Source organism: Lentinula edodes (assembly GCF_021015755.1).
Source record: "Lentinula edodes strain Le(Bin) 0899 ss11 chromosome Unknown C8R40scaffold_12, whole genome shotgun sequence".
Lineage (NCBI taxonomy): Eukaryota > Fungi > Basidiomycota > Agaricomycetes > Agaricales > Omphalotaceae > Lentinula > Lentinula edodes.
In genome coordinates, this window is record NW_025764318.1 from 78273 (window position 1) to 96132 (window position 17860).

The window sequence follows — 17860 nt, forward strand, 5'->3', positions numbered from 1 at the left end:
GTAGCCAGAAGTTCAGGTTCAGCCAAGGTTTACCGATACTTTCGTCCCCTTACATTCTTCTGTTCTTCAATCTTCTTCTCTGCCCTCATCCGTACTTCGTTTTCTTTCCGCGTACTGATTCTCTCCACACAGAAAGTTTGTCAAGGCTACATAAGATGGTAACGATTGCTTCCGGATTTGACGCTCTGTTCAAAAATGCACATCTGAACATTCACGTCCATTTGATTCCAATGAATAAACTTTCATTTTGACTCTCAAACTCTAATACATCTAAATATTCGGTGCTGGACGTCACATTGTCTTCATGCTTGATGCTACTGCACCGATCCTATTCCATTTGACCATTCAATGTCTTTAGCCCCGCATTTACTCATGTGTTACTCAACTTTTGTCAATTCATTCCATAGAGCTTGCGTTTTCCTCGTTCCCTCGTCCGTATCACGTCTCAGAGCCGGCTGTACTGACGTCCTGATAAAAGGAGAACTACGTTTTAGGGTCGGTAATTTGCACATACTATCCTCTGCGATCGGTGCTAACATTTTTTGGTAGAAGCCTAGTAGAAGCACAGATGACTGAATTCCATTGTGTGCTGAATGTAGAGCCAAGGCTTCTGAATTTCTCCGGCGTTTCCACCTTCATACTCTGTAGGTGTGTTTATTCATTGTCCTACATTATTCGTTTGCATCTTGAACCAAACGTTGACATATATGCACTTTGCACCATTCGTGAGACTCTTATAATTATGTGTGATATCTTTCTGAAATGTCAGTGCATTCCCTTATGTGCCCAGTCTCCAATGTCATTTGGGCGAAGTTGCTCATGTTCCATATATATTGTCAGTGCACCACATCCTAAATGGTTTCTTCGGATTAACTGATACATCGGTCTTCTGTAGATCGATCTAGGGCAGAGAGATATTCTTGCACACCATAAAGCCACGTTCAAATGCTTTCGGATTTCGCCGCCGAAATATACTTTGACAGCTTGGGTTGCATTACTTTTGAAGTGTTCGTGAAGGCGAAAGTTGCCTCAGGTTCGCAGCGTCTTCATTTAAAGTGTCCTTGTAAGTTCCAGATAGTAAAGTCTACCCGTAAGGAACGGGAGATCCTGTCTTTCGCTACCATGTAAAAAGTAATTATTTGGTAAGCCCCTCGATTCCGCATTCCCTACTTTGGATGACAGCCAAGCGGTGCCGGTGTATTTAAGGGCAGACCGCTTTTCGAACTTTCTCCATTAACGCCTCTTGCTCTTGGCCATTACTTTTCGCGCCTCCGCCACAACGTCTAAACCTAGATCTTGGTTCATTATGCATGGTACCCCACGCACCTATTCCTATGATGATCAGGGAATCGGATATTCACAAAACAATGCGACCCATAGTGGGTCCAACTATCCATACACTCAACAAATTTTCCATGAACAAAACAGCGGCCATTATTATCCTTCTACAAGCCAGATTACTGGTGCAATGGCCCATGGTGCTATCTCGTTTGCTATCTGACAATGCTTCAGGCTAACGGGCTGAACAATAGGTCACTCCGACCCCCGATATAGCCGTTCTACAACACCTGCTCCCGGAATGGGAAACCGCTATGGACGACACCCAACGGATCCCAGGTACTACCAAGGCTCATCAGGAACGATAGCCTCGTCATCACACAACGGAAACGATTCTCCCTCGGCTCCCTTGTTTAACATCCACCAGTATCCTTCCTCTCAGAATCCTTCTGGCCATCGTAGTCGATTCATTCCTACTCCTTCAGACATCGTTCACGCTTATAGCAATTATCCGGGGTCCATTTCAGACCAACATATCTCCCAGTCGCCCTCGACGTACTCTACTCCGGGACATCACTCCCGTCATCATCGTCAAACTTCGACGAGTCCCATCCTGAGCAGCAGTCGAGCCGCTCCTGTACGCGCCTCTTACGGGTCTGCCACATCCCCCAGCAATGAGCGCTATCCATGCGAGATCTGCGGTAAGACTTTCTCTCGATCTCACGACCGCAAGAGGCACCACGAAACGCAGCACATCGCGAGCCCTGTTCTGCACCGCTGTCGCTACTGTCGCAAGGAATTCAGCAGGTACGCGACTCATCTCGGCTCTTTTAGGCGGAAATGTTTCTGAACAGCTGTAATTCGCAGAGCTGACTCACTGAAAAGGCATCTCGATAATGGATGCGATGAAATGCCCGCTAACTCGAATAAATGATGCTTTCCAAGTCAATTTCGAGCTCATCGACCGAACGCCCCGAGGACGAAGAGGACGGTATAACTCTCGGCTAGTGCGCGTACAGATCTTGGACAATGCCGTGCTATACACATTCTTCCTTTATTCCCAGTGTCTCCGATATCTTTCTTGTCAAAGACAATATACATAGCTGATTATGTAGTACCCTTTGTTGACTTGACCTACGATGTCATTTAAGTTATTTATTTACAGACTGTAAATAACGGCGGTCACTGCTAACGACTTTGGACGTTTTCTCAGTGAAAGATCTGTATTGCATTGTAAATTTAGTACGCTTTCGATTACTTGGGGACAGGAGTACTTCCTTACTTACATATCTGTACGCAAATTATGCCATGCTCTCTCATACAATCCCCTAGCATCAATAATGCAAATTTCCTTCTTTGCGTATGTTTCAAAACATGAGGACCTTTGAGTTTTTAAGCCCTACCTCGCAAACCATGTAGACTACCTGAGGCGTTCTCTTGCACGCCATTCTACTCTGTAAAGCGGGAATAAAATAAACGATTTTCATTTATCTGAGCTTTCGTTCAAACACATGTCGGATGTGTACTGGGACTTTCCGGAAAGCAAGAATGATAATCAACAATGAGTGCCATGTTATCAAGTGAATATAATTTTACGCCTCGCTTCGTTGAGTGTTGGCTTACAGGCTATTCAAAATACAGCTTTCAATCTACTAGAGCGCGTATGCTACGAATTTTGGAGCAGCTAATCTAACCATCTTCGTCTTTATCGAATCGAAATAGGAGGAAAGAACTGTCGAACTCTAAAGGCCTAGGCTTGCGGCAAGGTCTGTTTAGACACAAAAGCCGAACAGACCAGAGAGATCGCATTTTGCTTGTACGCCATCCACGTAGATTTTCATCTTTATCAAGATGTCTGTTCTTCGCTTTTCTAAATATATGATGATATGCCACATGGAGGTTTACTGAGTGAAAGTAGATGAGGAGAAAACCGACACCGAGGGCTTAGCTGACCTGACAAGAGGAGTTGTTGGGTTGTTGGTTTTTGGGTCAATGGGCGTTCTTCCACCTTCTTCCACCATCTCTGAATCTAATTCGAAAAGTGGAAACTCACCAACCGGGAGGTTCATTGAATGGCTGATTAGGATACGTTACCAAACAGCACATTCTTTGAACGAGACGCATTTACGAACTGCAGAATCGCTGCTTTGGCACTCGTCGGATCTACTATCGATTTTCCGCACCTACTAGAGCCACGGACATTGCACTTTTTTCTTCTGACCTCTCCCTTGCAGCTGGCGGGCCGATGGGATGTGTGTGTTCTATTGACGTAGTCTTGAGTTGGAGTTGGGTTACAAACAAGGCGTCATCTGTAAATCTGCAAAAGTTGTATCCTCGGCTAATTGTCCGAGAACAGCTGAGAGCGCTTCCCAGCAGCCAAAGCACACCGAGGAAGTTAAAATTTTGCTCTCAGTGCTAGTGCTGGAGAGCACTCTCCAGCCAGTACCCTTTATCTGGCGTACAAACAGATTTTGCAGATGACCGTTGATAGCAGCAAATTGATCTCCATAGGAAAAGTTAATGTATATGCGTATAAATCGGAGCGGCCTTGGTCCTCGAGCATTTGCCTGTGTAAGATCCTGAAATCGCGAATGAGATGAATGTGTTCGATGGCGGTCTGCTACGGATAACAGCGGATAACACCAATCTATACAGATCAGACCAGTACGGCCTAGGTGTAACTTAGGTAGGTAATATAGACATTCTCCTCGCCCCCTTTCCATACTTTGTTGCCGGATTTTGCTGGCAGTGTGAATACATATCAATCGCCAAATCGTTGACTCTGGAAGACTGGAACAGCGATCTCGGAGGATGGTCGGCAAGTCAAGCCACATCAAATACTTGTCGGCAATTCCCGTCGCAGCCACCTTCTTTCTCTTCCAGCTTCAAGTTACATTGTTGTCATTACTGTGCACTGCCAGTGTGCCTCAAAGTTCAACAGGTTAGTGACATACTAGGCGTTTGTACATGTGCACTCTTCATTCTCATCCATTTCTCATGCTTTTTTTGGAGCTAATACAAGGATTGAGGTGTAAGGAAGCAGTTTGCGTCATATTTTACCGGGAGGCCTTCCACGTAGAAGGAATTCGTGATTGACATGCATTTTTTCAGATATCATCTCCCACCCTTTCCTGTGCGACATATGCTCGTCAAGAGCCTCTCTTCGTGATCCTTTGGTGTAGCTGGACCGCGCATCGCACCGTTGGCAGGTAGTGCACGAGCGGGATGAAAGGTCCGCTTTCATGGAAAATATGAATGTCTGATATCGTTCCTTATATACACAAATCAGTGTAAAATCTGCATAAACTACTCCAGCCGCTCTGGTATGATTGGCTTTTAATCGTTGTCCCAATTGTACTTACCAGGAGCAGAACGGAAAAGATTGACTTAAACTTTTTCTTGCGTCATGCATCCTTCGGGGTTCCGGTTTGTGGTCAATGTTAAAGGTGCCGTATCTTGTCTTGTCAAAACTCACACATTCTCTTCGAAGCATTCTCTAGAAACTTCTCATACCGACGTCCTGATTCCTCGTTCTCCAGTGATGCTCAACTCTCACATCCACGGTCTGAACGTCATTGAACCAGGACATCTCGATTCTGGCTCTCAGAATCTACTTTCGGGTCCATTTCCAGACTTATCATTATGGACTCATCTGCTTTTTGAAAGCGAGGACGGGCCCGTGTCTGCTCTAACGAATGACAGCGGGCTTGGTCAACTGACTGAGGAAGACGAGGACGGTGGGAACCATGCAGGAATAGAGGTTGCGGACGGCCATATCAATGTCGTTGCTGGAATGGCCGTGAACAATGAGTATCTGTCACAGGGCCAGCTGCCTCCGCTGTCGCTTGATATAGATTCCCTGCCATCCTCATTTGGAATCAATCCACTTGTCCTCGCCGGACAGTCACAACCTGCTGAGCAGGTCGCTCCTGTATTGTTAGCTATAAATGTAGCGAAGCCGTTGCCTCCTATAGTTCCCCAGCCAATGGATGTTCGGCTACCTGATCCTCAGCCTACCGAAAGCATAATGCCATCAGCCAAACGTCAGCGGTCTCGAAAGTTGTCGGTAGGAGAATCGTCTCAATCAATGTATATGTCTACCCCTCTCACTACTGCCGAAGATAAAAGGCGGCGGAATACTGCTGCTAGTGCACGGTTCAGGCTGAAAAAGAAAGAGCGCGAAATAGCTCTTGACAAGCAAACAAAGGAGTTGGAGGCAAGGGTCAATGAGTTAGAGAAACAATGTGAAGGACTTCGCCGAGAGAATGGCTGGTTGAAAGGCCTGGTCGTCGGTGTGACAGGGGGTGCTCAGAAGTCATCAACGGGATTGCAGCCTCGCAGGGAAGAAATATTGTGTTGATGGTGAGAAGAGCAATATCTCAAGCTGTTTCATGCAGTAGTCAGGAAGTTGAAGCAAATGATGCCTAGCTATTGGTAAGGCACCACTTGTATATTTCCTTACACCCCTTATTCGACTGCAGATGAAGCCAAGCCATACGTTTTATACCGAATACAAGTGCAAACAGTACTCAAGCATCGCTCTATTACTGTTGGACTACTACTGTATGTGTTCGCACAGATATAAAATTAGCGCTATTGCGCCACCAAGATCCTCCAAGATCGATCACGATTCATCTATGTGCATACACTCAGGCTCAAGAGAATACGCTTTGACCATGAGTACTTGAGTAGTCAACCCTGACTTATTGAAAATTCGAGATATGTATATACGAATGAGATAAAACCATCTAAATACTAAAAGAGGAAGCCATTTTGAAGCATTTCGGAGGATTGGATCCTACCGAAACGACGAGATGCCGATCAAATGGTTTCCTTGGTGTGAGGAACAATCGGGCCCGAGTATCTTTCTCTACCATGCACAAACCACCAAAGTACCGTCAGCACGCCTAGCCCAGCTAGAATAGCAGAATTATAGTTCATCTCTGATGCTTCGTCTACGGGGAGAAAATAAGGGAAACAGTATACGGTGTTTGTTAATAAGATCAGCGACACTGCCAGGGTGTTGATGACTGGTCCGCAGATAGGTCCCATCCAGAACGGACCTTCTCCGATGTTTGGTCCAGCAGCAGAAAGACGGGAGAGAAGATGAGGAAAGATTGCAAGGAGATAGGAGGTGGTAGTGAGAATAACGAAAGAGCCGACAAGGTCACTGAAGGCAGTCGAACTACCAAGTTGTATAGCGCCAAAACCAAGACAAAGGATGACTGCATGACACAGAAATCAACAATGATGGTGGAGTGAGGCAGAATAGACGAAATTGGACATACAGCAGAAGACAGTTGACCGAATCGGACAGCTCAAGTCAACAGACACCTCGGAGAAGAATCCCGAAAATGGGGTGGCATTATCGCGAGCGAGGGCCCACCAGCACCTTCCTGCCTGTCATCGGATTGAGGTCAAACCAGAAAACGCCATGGTATTACACATACGACCGTATAAGTTCCCAACAAACACCCTACCTGAGCCAAAATAATGATGAACAACAAGATGAAAGTTGCCGCAGTGTTTCCCGTAGCCTGCCGATAAATCTCCGCTAGAGGAAAAGATGTACCAGTGTTTAACACTGCATCCAGATCGGTGATAGCAAACATGATGACGATCGCAAAGGCAAACGACGCTAGGAAATGAAGAGATATTAGTAGGGTAATCTAAAACCTAAAGAAGCCAACTTACTTAATGTTCCAATAACCATCTGTGCCGCAATGGCCTTAGGCAAATCTCTTTTAGGATTTGGAAGCTCTTCAGCAATATGGGTGATCGCATCCGGTGTACCGATAGTGTACGCTCCGTTAAGCATGCCAGTGAGGAAGGCGACACCGGACGGCCATCCGGTTTGGTTGTCCCATGTGGTGAAGACGGATGCAGCAGATGCATGATGACGCGGTAAGGCTGCGAGAATCTAAGTGAAAGGTGGGCGATAATTCACTGAAGAAGTTAAAAGACGGCGGACCACAACTGTGGCAACCCCACCTCCAATCACAGCCACGCTCCCCAGCCTTTGTATGAGCGGAAGCCATCGATTTCGAAAAATAACAACCAGTAGACAAGATACGTTGATCAGAACAAACGCGAGATAAACGTGCCAGGTTTGTCGCGTGTACGTGCCTTGATGGAAGAGGGCATACATGTCTACGAAGACATTTGACGGAATGAAAACGATAGATGAGAGGGCAAAAATCCAGCCGTAGAAATTTATGAAACTGCCGGAATGAGGGAACGTTCATTTATCAGATTGGAGTACTACAAGAAGGAAACCAAACCCAGTGAAGAAGCCAACCACACGCCCATATCGACCCGCTGTCACTGACGCCCAATGGTAAACTGACGACGGTGAACTGATCGCCAAGCGGTGGTGCTAGATGGGAACCCTACCTCCTCCGGCACTTGGTATTGAACTAGCGAGCTCCGCAATACTTGCCGCTATGAAACAATAGTATATGCATGCTACCAAGAGCTCCCATATGATGCCTGGTGGACCGCCATTCGACAATCCTACGACGATAGAGCCACCCATGGCCACCCATGCACAATCTACGAAGGGGATCGAGTTCAGGCAAGCCATCCTCACTCTGTAGATACACACCGATAGTAACAGACGTTGAGCAGATACTCAACAAGCTGTACTGACGCTGCAATTGATCAATGTGCCCACTAGCGTTGAGCCTTGTCAGTGTGACTTCATCCAGGGCGGAATTTTCGATCTCAAAACGAGTTCCATTCGTTTTCGGCAGGTCAAAGGCGAGAGCTTGCTTCTCGGGCCCAGCCGAAAACGTTGGACTGGTTTGCGAGGCGGAAAGATCCTCGGATTGCTGATTTGCTTTTGACATACTGTACCCAGAATAATTTAGGGTGATCCGTCTGACTGAAATATCAAGGTCGCAATGTGGGGACTTCAACTTCGTGAACGATACCTCGAGTTCGAAGCGTCTTCAAATAAATAACAAACTGCTATTTCAATGCGAATACGTACTGAATCGGCATCAGCATGGAGTGATAACGTATACGCATAACTCTTAAAGTTGTCTCTCTTCCATCGAAAAGGTCAGATATCTGCCAATGAGGTGGGTTCCATATATCAAATCAAAAGCTGAACGGTGCGTGCTACGACGGTTAAGGGCAAGTCCTGTAGATAAGGTGTGTAAATGTCAAGCATTGTTGGAATATGTACACATGCGCTTCGAGCCTTGAATGATGAGAATAGGTTGTATGATTACACGCAGTTTAACCACAAAGAAGAAAGCAAAACTGTTCGCAATCGCGTTAGTATAGAATTACTTGAACATGTGTTGTAAAACATACAATAAAACTACGTCATATCCACAGTTTCAATAGTATTCTCCCGCACCAGCATATGTGCTCGAAGCAGATCCACCCATCGAGCCTTCCCGATCTAACGTATCTTGTTCCTTTTGCACCCGAGCACCAGAGCCTGGTCCAAACATGGGCTCTGGAAGACTATACGGGGTGGCAAAAACGGCAGAGACACCACTTGAAAGACGGGACTGTAGATCTGCTTGGGATGGGATAGATTTAAAATGTACCTGTAAAAGATGTTATGAAGGCCAGGGGAACATTGACAGAAAACGGATACGTACTGTATCATTAATTTTCTTGTAATGCTTCAACCAGACGCCAGTTATTTCCAACTCTTTGGTAACCTTTTCTTTCCTCAAATTCCTATCTCTCTTCTCTTTCTCTCCCCTTGATAGTCCGACTCCCTTGCCGCCATCTTTCAGTTCTTGAAGCTCTTTCTGGGCCCAGATCAGTAACCCGACAGCATCGCCACCTCTGTCCTCTCCACCGTTCTCGCCTGCGTCGATGCCGAACCATTTTTTTGCGAGAGCGGAATGCAGCAAGGCTTCGTCGCCAAGGTAATGTCGCAATTCTGGAGATACGTCTTCAGCAGACTTTGATGATGCTGATGGGGTCTTAGCAAGAGTTCGAGCGCTGGAATATAGCGAGGCACATTCCAAGTGCAGTTTGGCAATCAGACCGGGGGCAGGGTGTGATTTGGGAAGTGGAGGACCGGGCGCAATGTTGGAGTCATAGAAAGATTTAGATAACAATTTGCGAATAGCTAGGGTTTGTGCGTCTGCCAGAGACATCCTAGAAAATATTTCAGCACGATAAATGAAATTGACGCGAGATGCTCTGGTACCTCGCCAAAGCTGTATTGACTTCAGGTGAAAGGTCTGGTGGCAGTTTGGATTTAGATGCAGAAGCTGAATGTTGCAGCTCGGGCAATACTGTTTCACTGAGATACGTGAAAATTCCAGAGGCACGACTCAAATGACCGGTCGCATGTTTCAATTTTTCCTCTTTAGTTTCCCGTTCTGCCTGGGATATCGCGCGATCATGCTCGAATGGCCCGAGACTAGTTACGATAATTCTTGCGAGATTGGAAAGCGCGAAAGCATAAGTGAGGAGGCTGCAAGCATGCTCAGCATGAAGAGATGGCAGAGAAATACGAGGAGAGTTGTTCAGGAAGTTTGCGGAAAGTGTAGTTCTCCAACTAAAAACTTTGGTTCAATTGGGGTAAGTACGAATGCAATAAATTATTGGCGGACCAGGTTCCGATTTGAGCTCGAGCTCATGGTGTGCGACACAATTGATGATACTCTGTAGTTGAGGAAGGTAATCATCTATGATCTTTCCTGGCATTAGCTTCTGTTAACTTGCATTGGAGATCTTTGAATCTTACTTTGATAATCGTAAGATAGTCCTTCTCCCCATCTGTTCGTTTGCTTTCTTTCAATGCACCTCGTAGTCGAGAGCGCATCTGGGTAGCTTCGGAAAGCCGTCTCGTAAACGAGTTGGAGGGGTCATTTATAATATCTGAAAAAGAAATGGCGCCAGTGGTCGAGAGATCGTACAAAAAGGTAGTCATGGTAAGGAAGTGACCGTGTGACTTCCAGGTGACTTACTCAAACGCGAAGCCTCAAAACGTGCTTGATACAAATTATCCTAACGCAACGAAGACTAACGAAGACAACGACAATGATAACAAGAGGAGGACTCTCCAAAGTGCGCATGAAGATCACAGAACTGAATATTGCCATCGGGTACATCCACGATATCTACCTGGATTAATACATCTTGTTTGGATGGGGCCTGTTCGGATGCCTTATGGTGGCTTTGTATTGGCAAATATGGTGATATTATCAGGCGGAGACATACGGGTGCATCTGCTTTTCAAGAGCACCTCAAGATTCATCCAGGTGATCAACCAGATTCCTCTGACGATGAAAATTGCGACTGTTCAGAGCGAGCTCAAAGATTAGAGTCGTTCATTAGGGCTGGGTTAGCTTTGTTGCCTTCGATCGGCCGCGCAGAGTTCCCCGTTATGTGCTGCACGTTCTCCCGACAAACTTTACGAACTCTTGTGGCCACTCCAATCTGCTTTTGAACCACCTTGAGCCACGCTTACTTCATCCCCTTCTCTGCAATTCAACTCGGCGGCATCGCCGCCACCAACAGTATCATCCTATCTTCCAAAGTTGATCTATGCCACGCTTGCGCCTCCTTTGCGCCATCTCCCAGGCCCCCCAAGCACCAGTCTTGTAAATGGAAGCATGCGTGATACGCAGGATAATCTTTGTAGCCCTTATGGATTTAGAAATCTACCGTGACCGAACAGATCATATAGACTAAATCGATGGCAATATCCAAAAGGAAAGGGTTCGCAAATACGGCTCAATATTCCGAACAAAGGACATTATTCTTGGTGAGAAGACAACAGTCCGTTCTCCATGTACATGACAACTCTGAAAGATCTCTCGTTGAAATGCATAGTCGAGGTATACACTAGTACACAATCGAATTGGGCGCTGTTGCCCGTTTGAAGAATAATTATGAGTATCTGGAAGCCTCGATTTTCTGTGGCTAACTACGGGAAATGGTCTTGAAATGGTTGGTTATTTGTTTTTTGTCGTTATACCAGTTCAAGCACTAAATTATCTCGCTGACATTCGTTAGGCCTGCTCATGAGTCATGACCGAACATGATCAACACAAATTTCAGAAACATTATACAACCTAATGCGTTCAAAACACATCGTACCAGAGGCATACTTGACCCTCGTACTTCAAGTTATGTGTCAATTTCTTGATTTGTTTAGAATCAAGCTTTCGCTTCCGCGCAAACTCGGAACTCAACTGGCATTTTCTGGTACGTCAATCGTTCCGTATTACGCAGACGGGTTTCCGTTTTCCTCAGTGTATTAATTTATTGATAGCGATACAATTGTGTCGCTGGTACGATGGTGCACGGCGCGGTTGGTATGCAGTCACACGCAGTTCCAGAGCCATCGCTTACAGGCAGAAGGTGTGCGGTTTGAGGAACAAATCGAGTGTATTGGTTCTTTTCCGCACTTTTCCATGAGAAAACGTTTTTAATAAACATACACGTGGTCGCGTCAGTCATCACCCCTATAACTGTCGTTGTTTCAACTTTCCACAACCTTCACGCTCCTCACGGTGGCTCTGATCCTCACAATGGGAACCAACGGGTATCGCGTATACTACTTCAATGGTTTCTACTTCCTCTACTACTGTCACTATGACTCTTATCCCAGGGGCCTTGGCGTAGAATTCTCTAATGAAATTCCCTCAGACCCCGATGAGTACCAGATCTACGTGGCCACCAAGAAAGCCGAATTGCAAAGCTTGCTTACTCACCACGACCTTTTCAACCTGGGCGACACTCAGATCTGGGAGGACAAAGAGGTTCCGGGAAAGGGGCCAATTGACCAGCTCTTCGTAATGAAAAACCCCCCAAAGCTCACAACGGCAGGACGTTGGGTCGATTATATTTATGAAATCGATTTGGAGCATCACATATTCTGTATCAATGGGGAACCGCTGTTTGATACGAGGAACATGCCCTATGGTGACGAGTTTTTGCTTTATCTTGGTAAGTGACACAATTCAGTCTTCGAGTTATTTTGACTCCATGTGACAACTAGGGACGGACCTGTACGACCGCATCTGCTTTTCGAAAACCACGCCTGAAAGACATCGATTCAAACTCCCTCCGCCGGCCACAGTCGACTGTGATATCCTCGACACGTACGACGGCTACAATGTACAATGCATACCGGATCCACACACGTTGCTTCGCTTACCAGTGAACTTACGCCCAGTTGAACAAACCCGCGTACGAATCATGCAAATATTTATCGCTTCCCTGATGCTTTCAATGTGCAACCAAGAAGGATTTGGTATACGAGCAGTCCTTTCTCACTCTGTGCTCAACATCATCACAAAGCTCCGAATCATTTGTGAAACATTTTCCAATGCTCTTTTGTATGCGGAAGAGTGGAGGTACCACGACAGCGTCTACGAGGACCGTCCTCAGCCTTGGAGATGGATCCTTGAGGACGAATTTTGTTTGTTAGCTGTTCCACGCCTTGACAGCGAGCCTTTACTAAGAGCAGCAATCGTGGAGCTAGTGCAAGCAGTCACCAGCTATTTTGGGACCAAAACAAATTCAGAGTCTGCTGTTACTGGTACATCATTTCATGGAGTGATCATGTCACTGTACCATATCTCTATCGTGCGTTTCGAGGTGGTAGAATCTCCGGAAAATATCCAGTTTCGTGTGGAACACACTCCTTACATGCCATTCCTTCCCGAAGATCACTGTCGTAGACAGGATACACCAGGTATCACTGCTCTGTCTCGTCTTGGACAACTTCTACACGAGAACACCCTTCGGCACAAACTCTTCACTAAAAATGCAACTTACCACAAAGCAGCATCCCGGAACACCTCCAAGAACACCTCAAAACTTGGCGTGATTCCTTTGGAAATTGCTCACAACATTGCACAACATCTTCCACCATACTACTTGCTATTTTTCGCCACTATCTCTCCCGCGTGCGCCGGAGCAGCATTTGAATTTCTTCTTCACCCCCATTTCCGGGATGGTAATGTGGCTAATACTATGTACTACGGGTTCCATTATAATTCCTTGAAAGAAAATTCAGTCCTGCTTCGGTGTCACAAGTGGTATTGGTACCGCGTTCTGCCAATATGCGGTCCAGAAGTTGTTTTCTCCATAGAATCAGATCCAGATGGGGATGATGATGAGGAAAGAATTTCGACCTTATCCTATCGAGACTTATACTTTTCGACATTCTTTGCGGTGGATGAAAATGGAGAAGAAATCAAGTTTCTACTGACAGCGTATCCCCGGGGTTTTCAACCGCGCTTTGCTTTTCGGAGGATCCAAGGTCACGATTTGGCCAAAGAAAATTGCATGGAAATAAGGAAAACTAGACATTTTTGGCATGAGTTTGATGTAGCGTTTGCAGTCGGTCGGAGGATCCAAGGTCACGATTTGGCCAAAGAAAATTGCATGGAAATAAGGAAAACTAGACATTTTTGGCATGAGTTTGATGTAGCGTTTGCAGTCGGTCGGAGGTGGTGCGAGAGCGTGCTATAAAATGTTAATATTTACAAGTTTGCAAGATGATTTGAACGTGGTGTTCGACGTCAGGGTTAGGTCCAGACTTCCAAGCTTGAAGTAACTATCATTATTAACGCAAAGTTGAATGAAATTTGACTGGCTACCCAGGGGGCACCACAGGATAAAAGCGCTGAGATCGCAATACCCGTTGGGGGTTGTTTGGCAACAGCTTTAGTCGCCGTATTGCCGTGTTGCCGATTAGTGCCGTGCGCTTGATTCACAGTTATCGGATTGTGCTTTAGTGTGTAGAGCTATTGGAAAGATATCTCCCCTCTTCCGTGTATACGAGGCAGTACAGGGCAGTACATGCTGCAACGCAGCGGAAAATTATCTTCTTCAACTACGCTTGCCTGATATTATTTCTCTGGATCATCTCTATATTATCAATGCCAACAATCTCTAAAAATAAGAATGCTTCCCCTCCGACGACAGCAAGACTTATTACTGGCGATCGCATCATTGCATATGATGTTTATCTCAAGGATGGAAAGTACACTGTAGACTGTGACGTTTGTAGTCAGTCAATTGTTGTTGGAAAAGGTGCCTATGCGAGACACGGCGCTGATTGGCAAAACGGCAACATGGCTACTAAAGCTGTTGCCAAACAACCCCAACGGGTATTGCGATCTCAGCGCTTTTATCCTGTGGTGCCCCCTGTGGCTACCTATCTATTTATATTACTCCCAATGCCGAATCCCAGTTTCACTCTCACCGAGATTCAACAACTTCAGGCTGAAGGATTGGTCCTGCGATATCCAGATGTTCTGATGAACGCTCAAGTAACACTGGAGGGCTCAATTAGTTTGTTGTTGAGAGCGGCTCAGCAAGCCATGACGGTGCCATTTGTCTGGTCGTGGATTGACCGCGCACTGGGTGAGTTTTGACTCTTGTATTACACCCCCATTATATTAATTACAAGCACTCGAGCAGATGGGCAAACATTCATTGTTTTCTTGCCTTCGCACACTCCATTCCCAATCGACGGTATTCGCTGGCCTGAATCTGAAAATAAATACAGCATCAACCAGGGAACGCCAAAAGAGCTCGAAGTATGCGAAGCCAAATTTGGTTTTGTCCCTGGATCTGGAGAGACGATGGCGGCGAGGATTAGAAGGAGATATCGATTGGTTCATGGCGGCGGAATGGGCGGCATGGGTGCGATGCCTCAGTTATGGGTTGTACACTATACTCGAGGGCCAAATGGACCACCCATACCTCCCGCCATTGCTAATCAACTAGCGAGGATGTATCCGTTAAGACAAGTAAACGAGCCTCCCATGTTTGTCGCAGGAGAAAAACTGGGTCAGAAAGTCTTTCCAGGACAGGGTGGAATGGGCGGAGGCATGCCTAGCGGGGGTGCTGGAATGGGTATGGGTATGGGTGCCGGAATTCCAAGTGGGATGCCTGGTATGCAATCAGGAATCGGCGGCGGTGTGGGAGGAGGTATGCCCGGTGGAATAACTGGCAATATGGGTGGGAATATGGGTATGCCTGGCGGAGCAGGTGCTTTCAACCAACAGCAAGCGCAAGCCCTGATCGCACAACAGAACTCCAATATGGAAATGCTAGAAGCCCGTAGGACTCATTCTCTCGGTGGACGTGCCGGTCCTCTTCCTCCTGGTGCTCCTGTCCCGGGTGCTCCTGGCATGCACGGTCCACCCGTTCCTGGTCCCCACGGACGAGGCATTCCTCCTCCAGGTGTTGGTGTTCCTGGAGTTCCTCCCGGTAGAAGACCGGTAGGTGCACCGGGTGGTCAAGGCTCACCAGACGACGACGATTCAGGAGACGAAATCGATTCGATATCAACACGTACACATGCTCTTATGAGATACAAGCGGAATCATGATCTAATGAATGAGGTTTTTGTGAAAGCCTCTTTTGGTGAGTATTTCGAGCGTCTTAATCATTACTTTCGGACCCTTGTGCATCTCCTTCCTCTCGTTCTTCTGGTTTTCGTGAGATAGCACGGATCATGCTTATAGTATTTCAAACTAGGCGTTCAGCCAAACTCTAAACCACCAACTTCTCCATACGCCATATTCGATAAGAAGGAGTTAGATGAGAAAGCGGTAAGTCTTTTCACTTTTCACACTCCTTCGTCCTTTATTTTTCTAAACCTTGGCCCTTTCTTCCATTTATCCTCTATTTGTAACTTCCATTTCGCGAGTTTCGTCGTGTTCTAAGTTCGTTCTCAATCTCACAGGCAAGACTTTCCACCGAAATTGCAGCTCTACAAGCTCGTGCAGAGGAAAAGATTCGAAAAAAGGTCGAACGAAAAAACCGAAACAGTTTCAATGGGCAAATGATTAGTGGTACTCTCTCTCCGTCGTCATTGAGTAAAAGTCCGACACCACAACCCCAAGAAGACTTAACTTCCTCTTCGGCGGAGACAGGTACTGCTGCATTCATGAATTCGTCGGGGTCAATCCTGGGGCCCACAATGGCGACTGGGATTGGGGGAATGAACACGGCAGCATTTGACACTGTAGAGGCGGAATCAAAACGGCTATGATCACAGTTAAATCAGCTTCGCCCGCGCAAGTGGGGTTTATCGGTTCGGGAGGAGGAGGGCAGGTAGATGTACCTGCGTGGTAAACAGAGGTCATTTGTGCCGGAACATATCAATGTAAAGACGGGCAGAGAATTCGGAGGGATTGTGTCAGCAGAATATCGGAATTTTAAGAAATCAAAAGCTCAAAGGCCCGGAAGGGTGTGTGTACACAGTGTAGGATGCAGAAAGAATAATATTCAATAGGGTTCAAGATATCCAGAGAACAAGCAAATTTATGCACTTAATCCGCATCCCTGGTAGTATATCGGTTAGTACACGCGCCTGTCATAATTCATGAGGTCTTGGCGTAAGCATGTCGCGCGAAAGCTGGGTTCGACTCCCAGCCAGGGAGAATCTTTTTTCACTTCCCCTTTTGTCGTGTCTTTAATATTCGGTATTTAATTCATTTTTGCGAAAAAGGGAAAGGAAATATATAGACGTGAGTTAATGCTTCAAAGAATACATAGACGTGAGTTAATGCTTCAAAGAATACATAGACGTGAGTTAATGCTTCAAAGAATACATCGATCCTTCCCAGGTTCGTGTCTGTTCCTTTTTATTCATCTCCCTACATAGTTTAGATTCGCCAGTCATCATAGATTCTATTGTGTTCTTTCAATACATTTCGAATTCGTTAGGAGTGGAAATGACCGAGTCAAGACTCTAGGTGAGCCTCCGACCTAGTAACCATACAACAATCTTCGCCAGACTATACAATTCCCAGCGACGATATCAAATTAATGGAAGCAGAGTGAACAGTTCCTTCACCCATTGTGGAAGTGGATGACAGCCTGAATCTCCTTCCTTCCCCTTCCCCTTGCCCGTGACCTCTTCAGTAGTGAAGCTATTGGGAGCACTGGCCTCTACATTACCAGTCGTGGGCTTACTAAACGGCATCCGAAGATCTTTTGGCCAGTCGATAATTGGCAGCTCCTGATCCCACCGGACAGTCGCACTGTTTTTAGTACAGCCTTGGGAGGGGTGTAAGTCGACTTCTTCAATAAATAGAGTAAGACAGACAAAAGCTACGTGCAAGTAACGACCGTACTGGCGGCTAGAAAAATGAAAATCGATGAACTTACCTCGCGGGGAACACCACACTCGTAACCCGATTTGACTCAGTTTTGCCTTCGGAATACCCATTACGAAATCTTCATTTGTGCCTTTCGCAACGAGAATAGTTGTAGCCAAAGCCTTGTGCGAGTCTTTGGAACGATGACCAAACGGTCAACGTTAAGATTGAGTAAGGCAAAAACACCCACAATAGGATTTGATGTACTGTGTAGGAGGTCGAAGTCACCTGCAATAGTACACTAAACAATAAATCAATACTCTGCACTCCCATCGAAAATTCTCGGTATTCTGTCCCCGTCCGAGGTATCACGAGCTTGTCGAGTTGTGAGGATAGACTGGAATAAGAACTTGAATCTGTTGCGCTGTGTTGACCGATACTACATATATGCATTGAGGAAAAAGTACCAGTAACTTTGTGGTGAACAGATATCTGTTGAGCACAGTTAAATAGTCTCGGTTTGGGACGTT

The 17860-nt window shown here is 46.1% G+C and overlaps 6 protein-coding genes and 1 non-coding gene across 7 annotated transcripts; 5 read left to right on the forward strand and 2 right to left on the reverse strand.

Moving 5' to 3' along the window:
* Positions 1 to 1141: 1141 nt before the first annotated feature.
* On the forward strand, positions 1142 to 2321 carry C8R40DRAFT_101713 (uncharacterized protein). Its single transcript, XM_046222943.1, has 3 exons — positions 1142 to 1478; positions 1533 to 2085; positions 2146 to 2321. Exons 1-3 carry the CDS (start codon positions 1307 to 1309, stop codon positions 2210 to 2212), a joined length of 792 nt encoding a protein of 263 aa, XP_046087655.1. The 5' UTR covers positions 1142 to 1306; the 3' UTR covers positions 2213 to 2321.
* A 3050-nt stretch (positions 2322 to 5371) lies between these two features.
* C8R40DRAFT_1041953 (uncharacterized protein) lies at positions 5372 to 5638 on the forward strand (the record flags this gene model as incomplete). The annotated part of the gene is made up of 1 exon (XM_046224039.1): positions 5372 to 5638. The coding sequence occupies one exon, from the start codon at positions 5372 to 5374 to the stop codon at positions 5636 to 5638; it is 267 nt and encodes an 88-aa protein (XP_046087656.1).
* A 461-nt stretch (positions 5639 to 6099) lies between these two features.
* C8R40DRAFT_1159972 (putative amino acid transporter) lies at positions 6100 to 8126 on the reverse strand (the record flags this gene model as incomplete). Its single annotated transcript, XM_046229954.1, has 9 exons — positions 6100 to 6503; positions 6567 to 6678; positions 6729 to 6916; positions 6973 to 7198; positions 7250 to 7499; positions 7560 to 7620; positions 7672 to 7830; positions 7883 to 7975; positions 8078 to 8126. The coding sequence occupies 9 exons, from the start codon at positions 8124 to 8126 to the stop codon at positions 6100 to 6102; spliced, it is 1542 nt and encodes a 513-aa protein (XP_046087657.1).
* Positions 8127 to 8624: 498 nt separating this feature from the next.
* Positions 8625 to 10186, reverse strand: C8R40DRAFT_1169103 (BRO1 domain-containing protein; the record flags this gene model as incomplete). The annotated part of the gene is made up of 5 exons (XM_046231320.1): positions 8625 to 8840; positions 8895 to 9405; positions 9458 to 9818; positions 9867 to 9948; positions 10001 to 10186. 5 exons carry the CDS (start codon positions 10184 to 10186, stop codon positions 8625 to 8627), a joined length of 1356 nt encoding a protein of 451 aa, XP_046087658.1.
* A 1606-nt stretch (positions 10187 to 11792) lies between these two features.
* Positions 11793 to 13743, forward strand: C8R40DRAFT_1068369 (uncharacterized protein; the record flags this gene model as incomplete). Its single annotated transcript, XM_046226001.1, has 2 exons — positions 11793 to 12210; positions 12263 to 13743. The coding sequence occupies 2 exons, from the start codon at positions 11793 to 11795 to the stop codon at positions 13741 to 13743; spliced, it is 1899 nt and encodes a 632-aa protein (XP_046087659.1).
* A 201-nt stretch (positions 13744 to 13944) lies between these two features.
* C8R40DRAFT_101787 (uncharacterized protein) lies at positions 13945 to 16125 on the forward strand. Its single transcript, XM_046222954.1, has 4 exons — positions 13945 to 14640; positions 14698 to 15648; positions 15763 to 15836; positions 15976 to 16125. Exons 1-4 carry the CDS (start codon positions 14154 to 14156, stop codon positions 16075 to 16077), a joined length of 1614 nt encoding a protein of 537 aa, XP_046087660.1. The 5' UTR covers positions 13945 to 14153; the 3' UTR covers positions 16078 to 16125.
* Positions 16126 to 16569: 444 nt separating this feature from the next.
* C8R40DRAFT_t96 lies at positions 16570 to 16670 on the forward strand. The gene has a single exon. It is a non-coding gene; the product is annotated as a tRNA-Asp (tRNA).
* The last annotated feature ends 1190 nt before the right edge of the window (positions 16671 to 17860 follow it).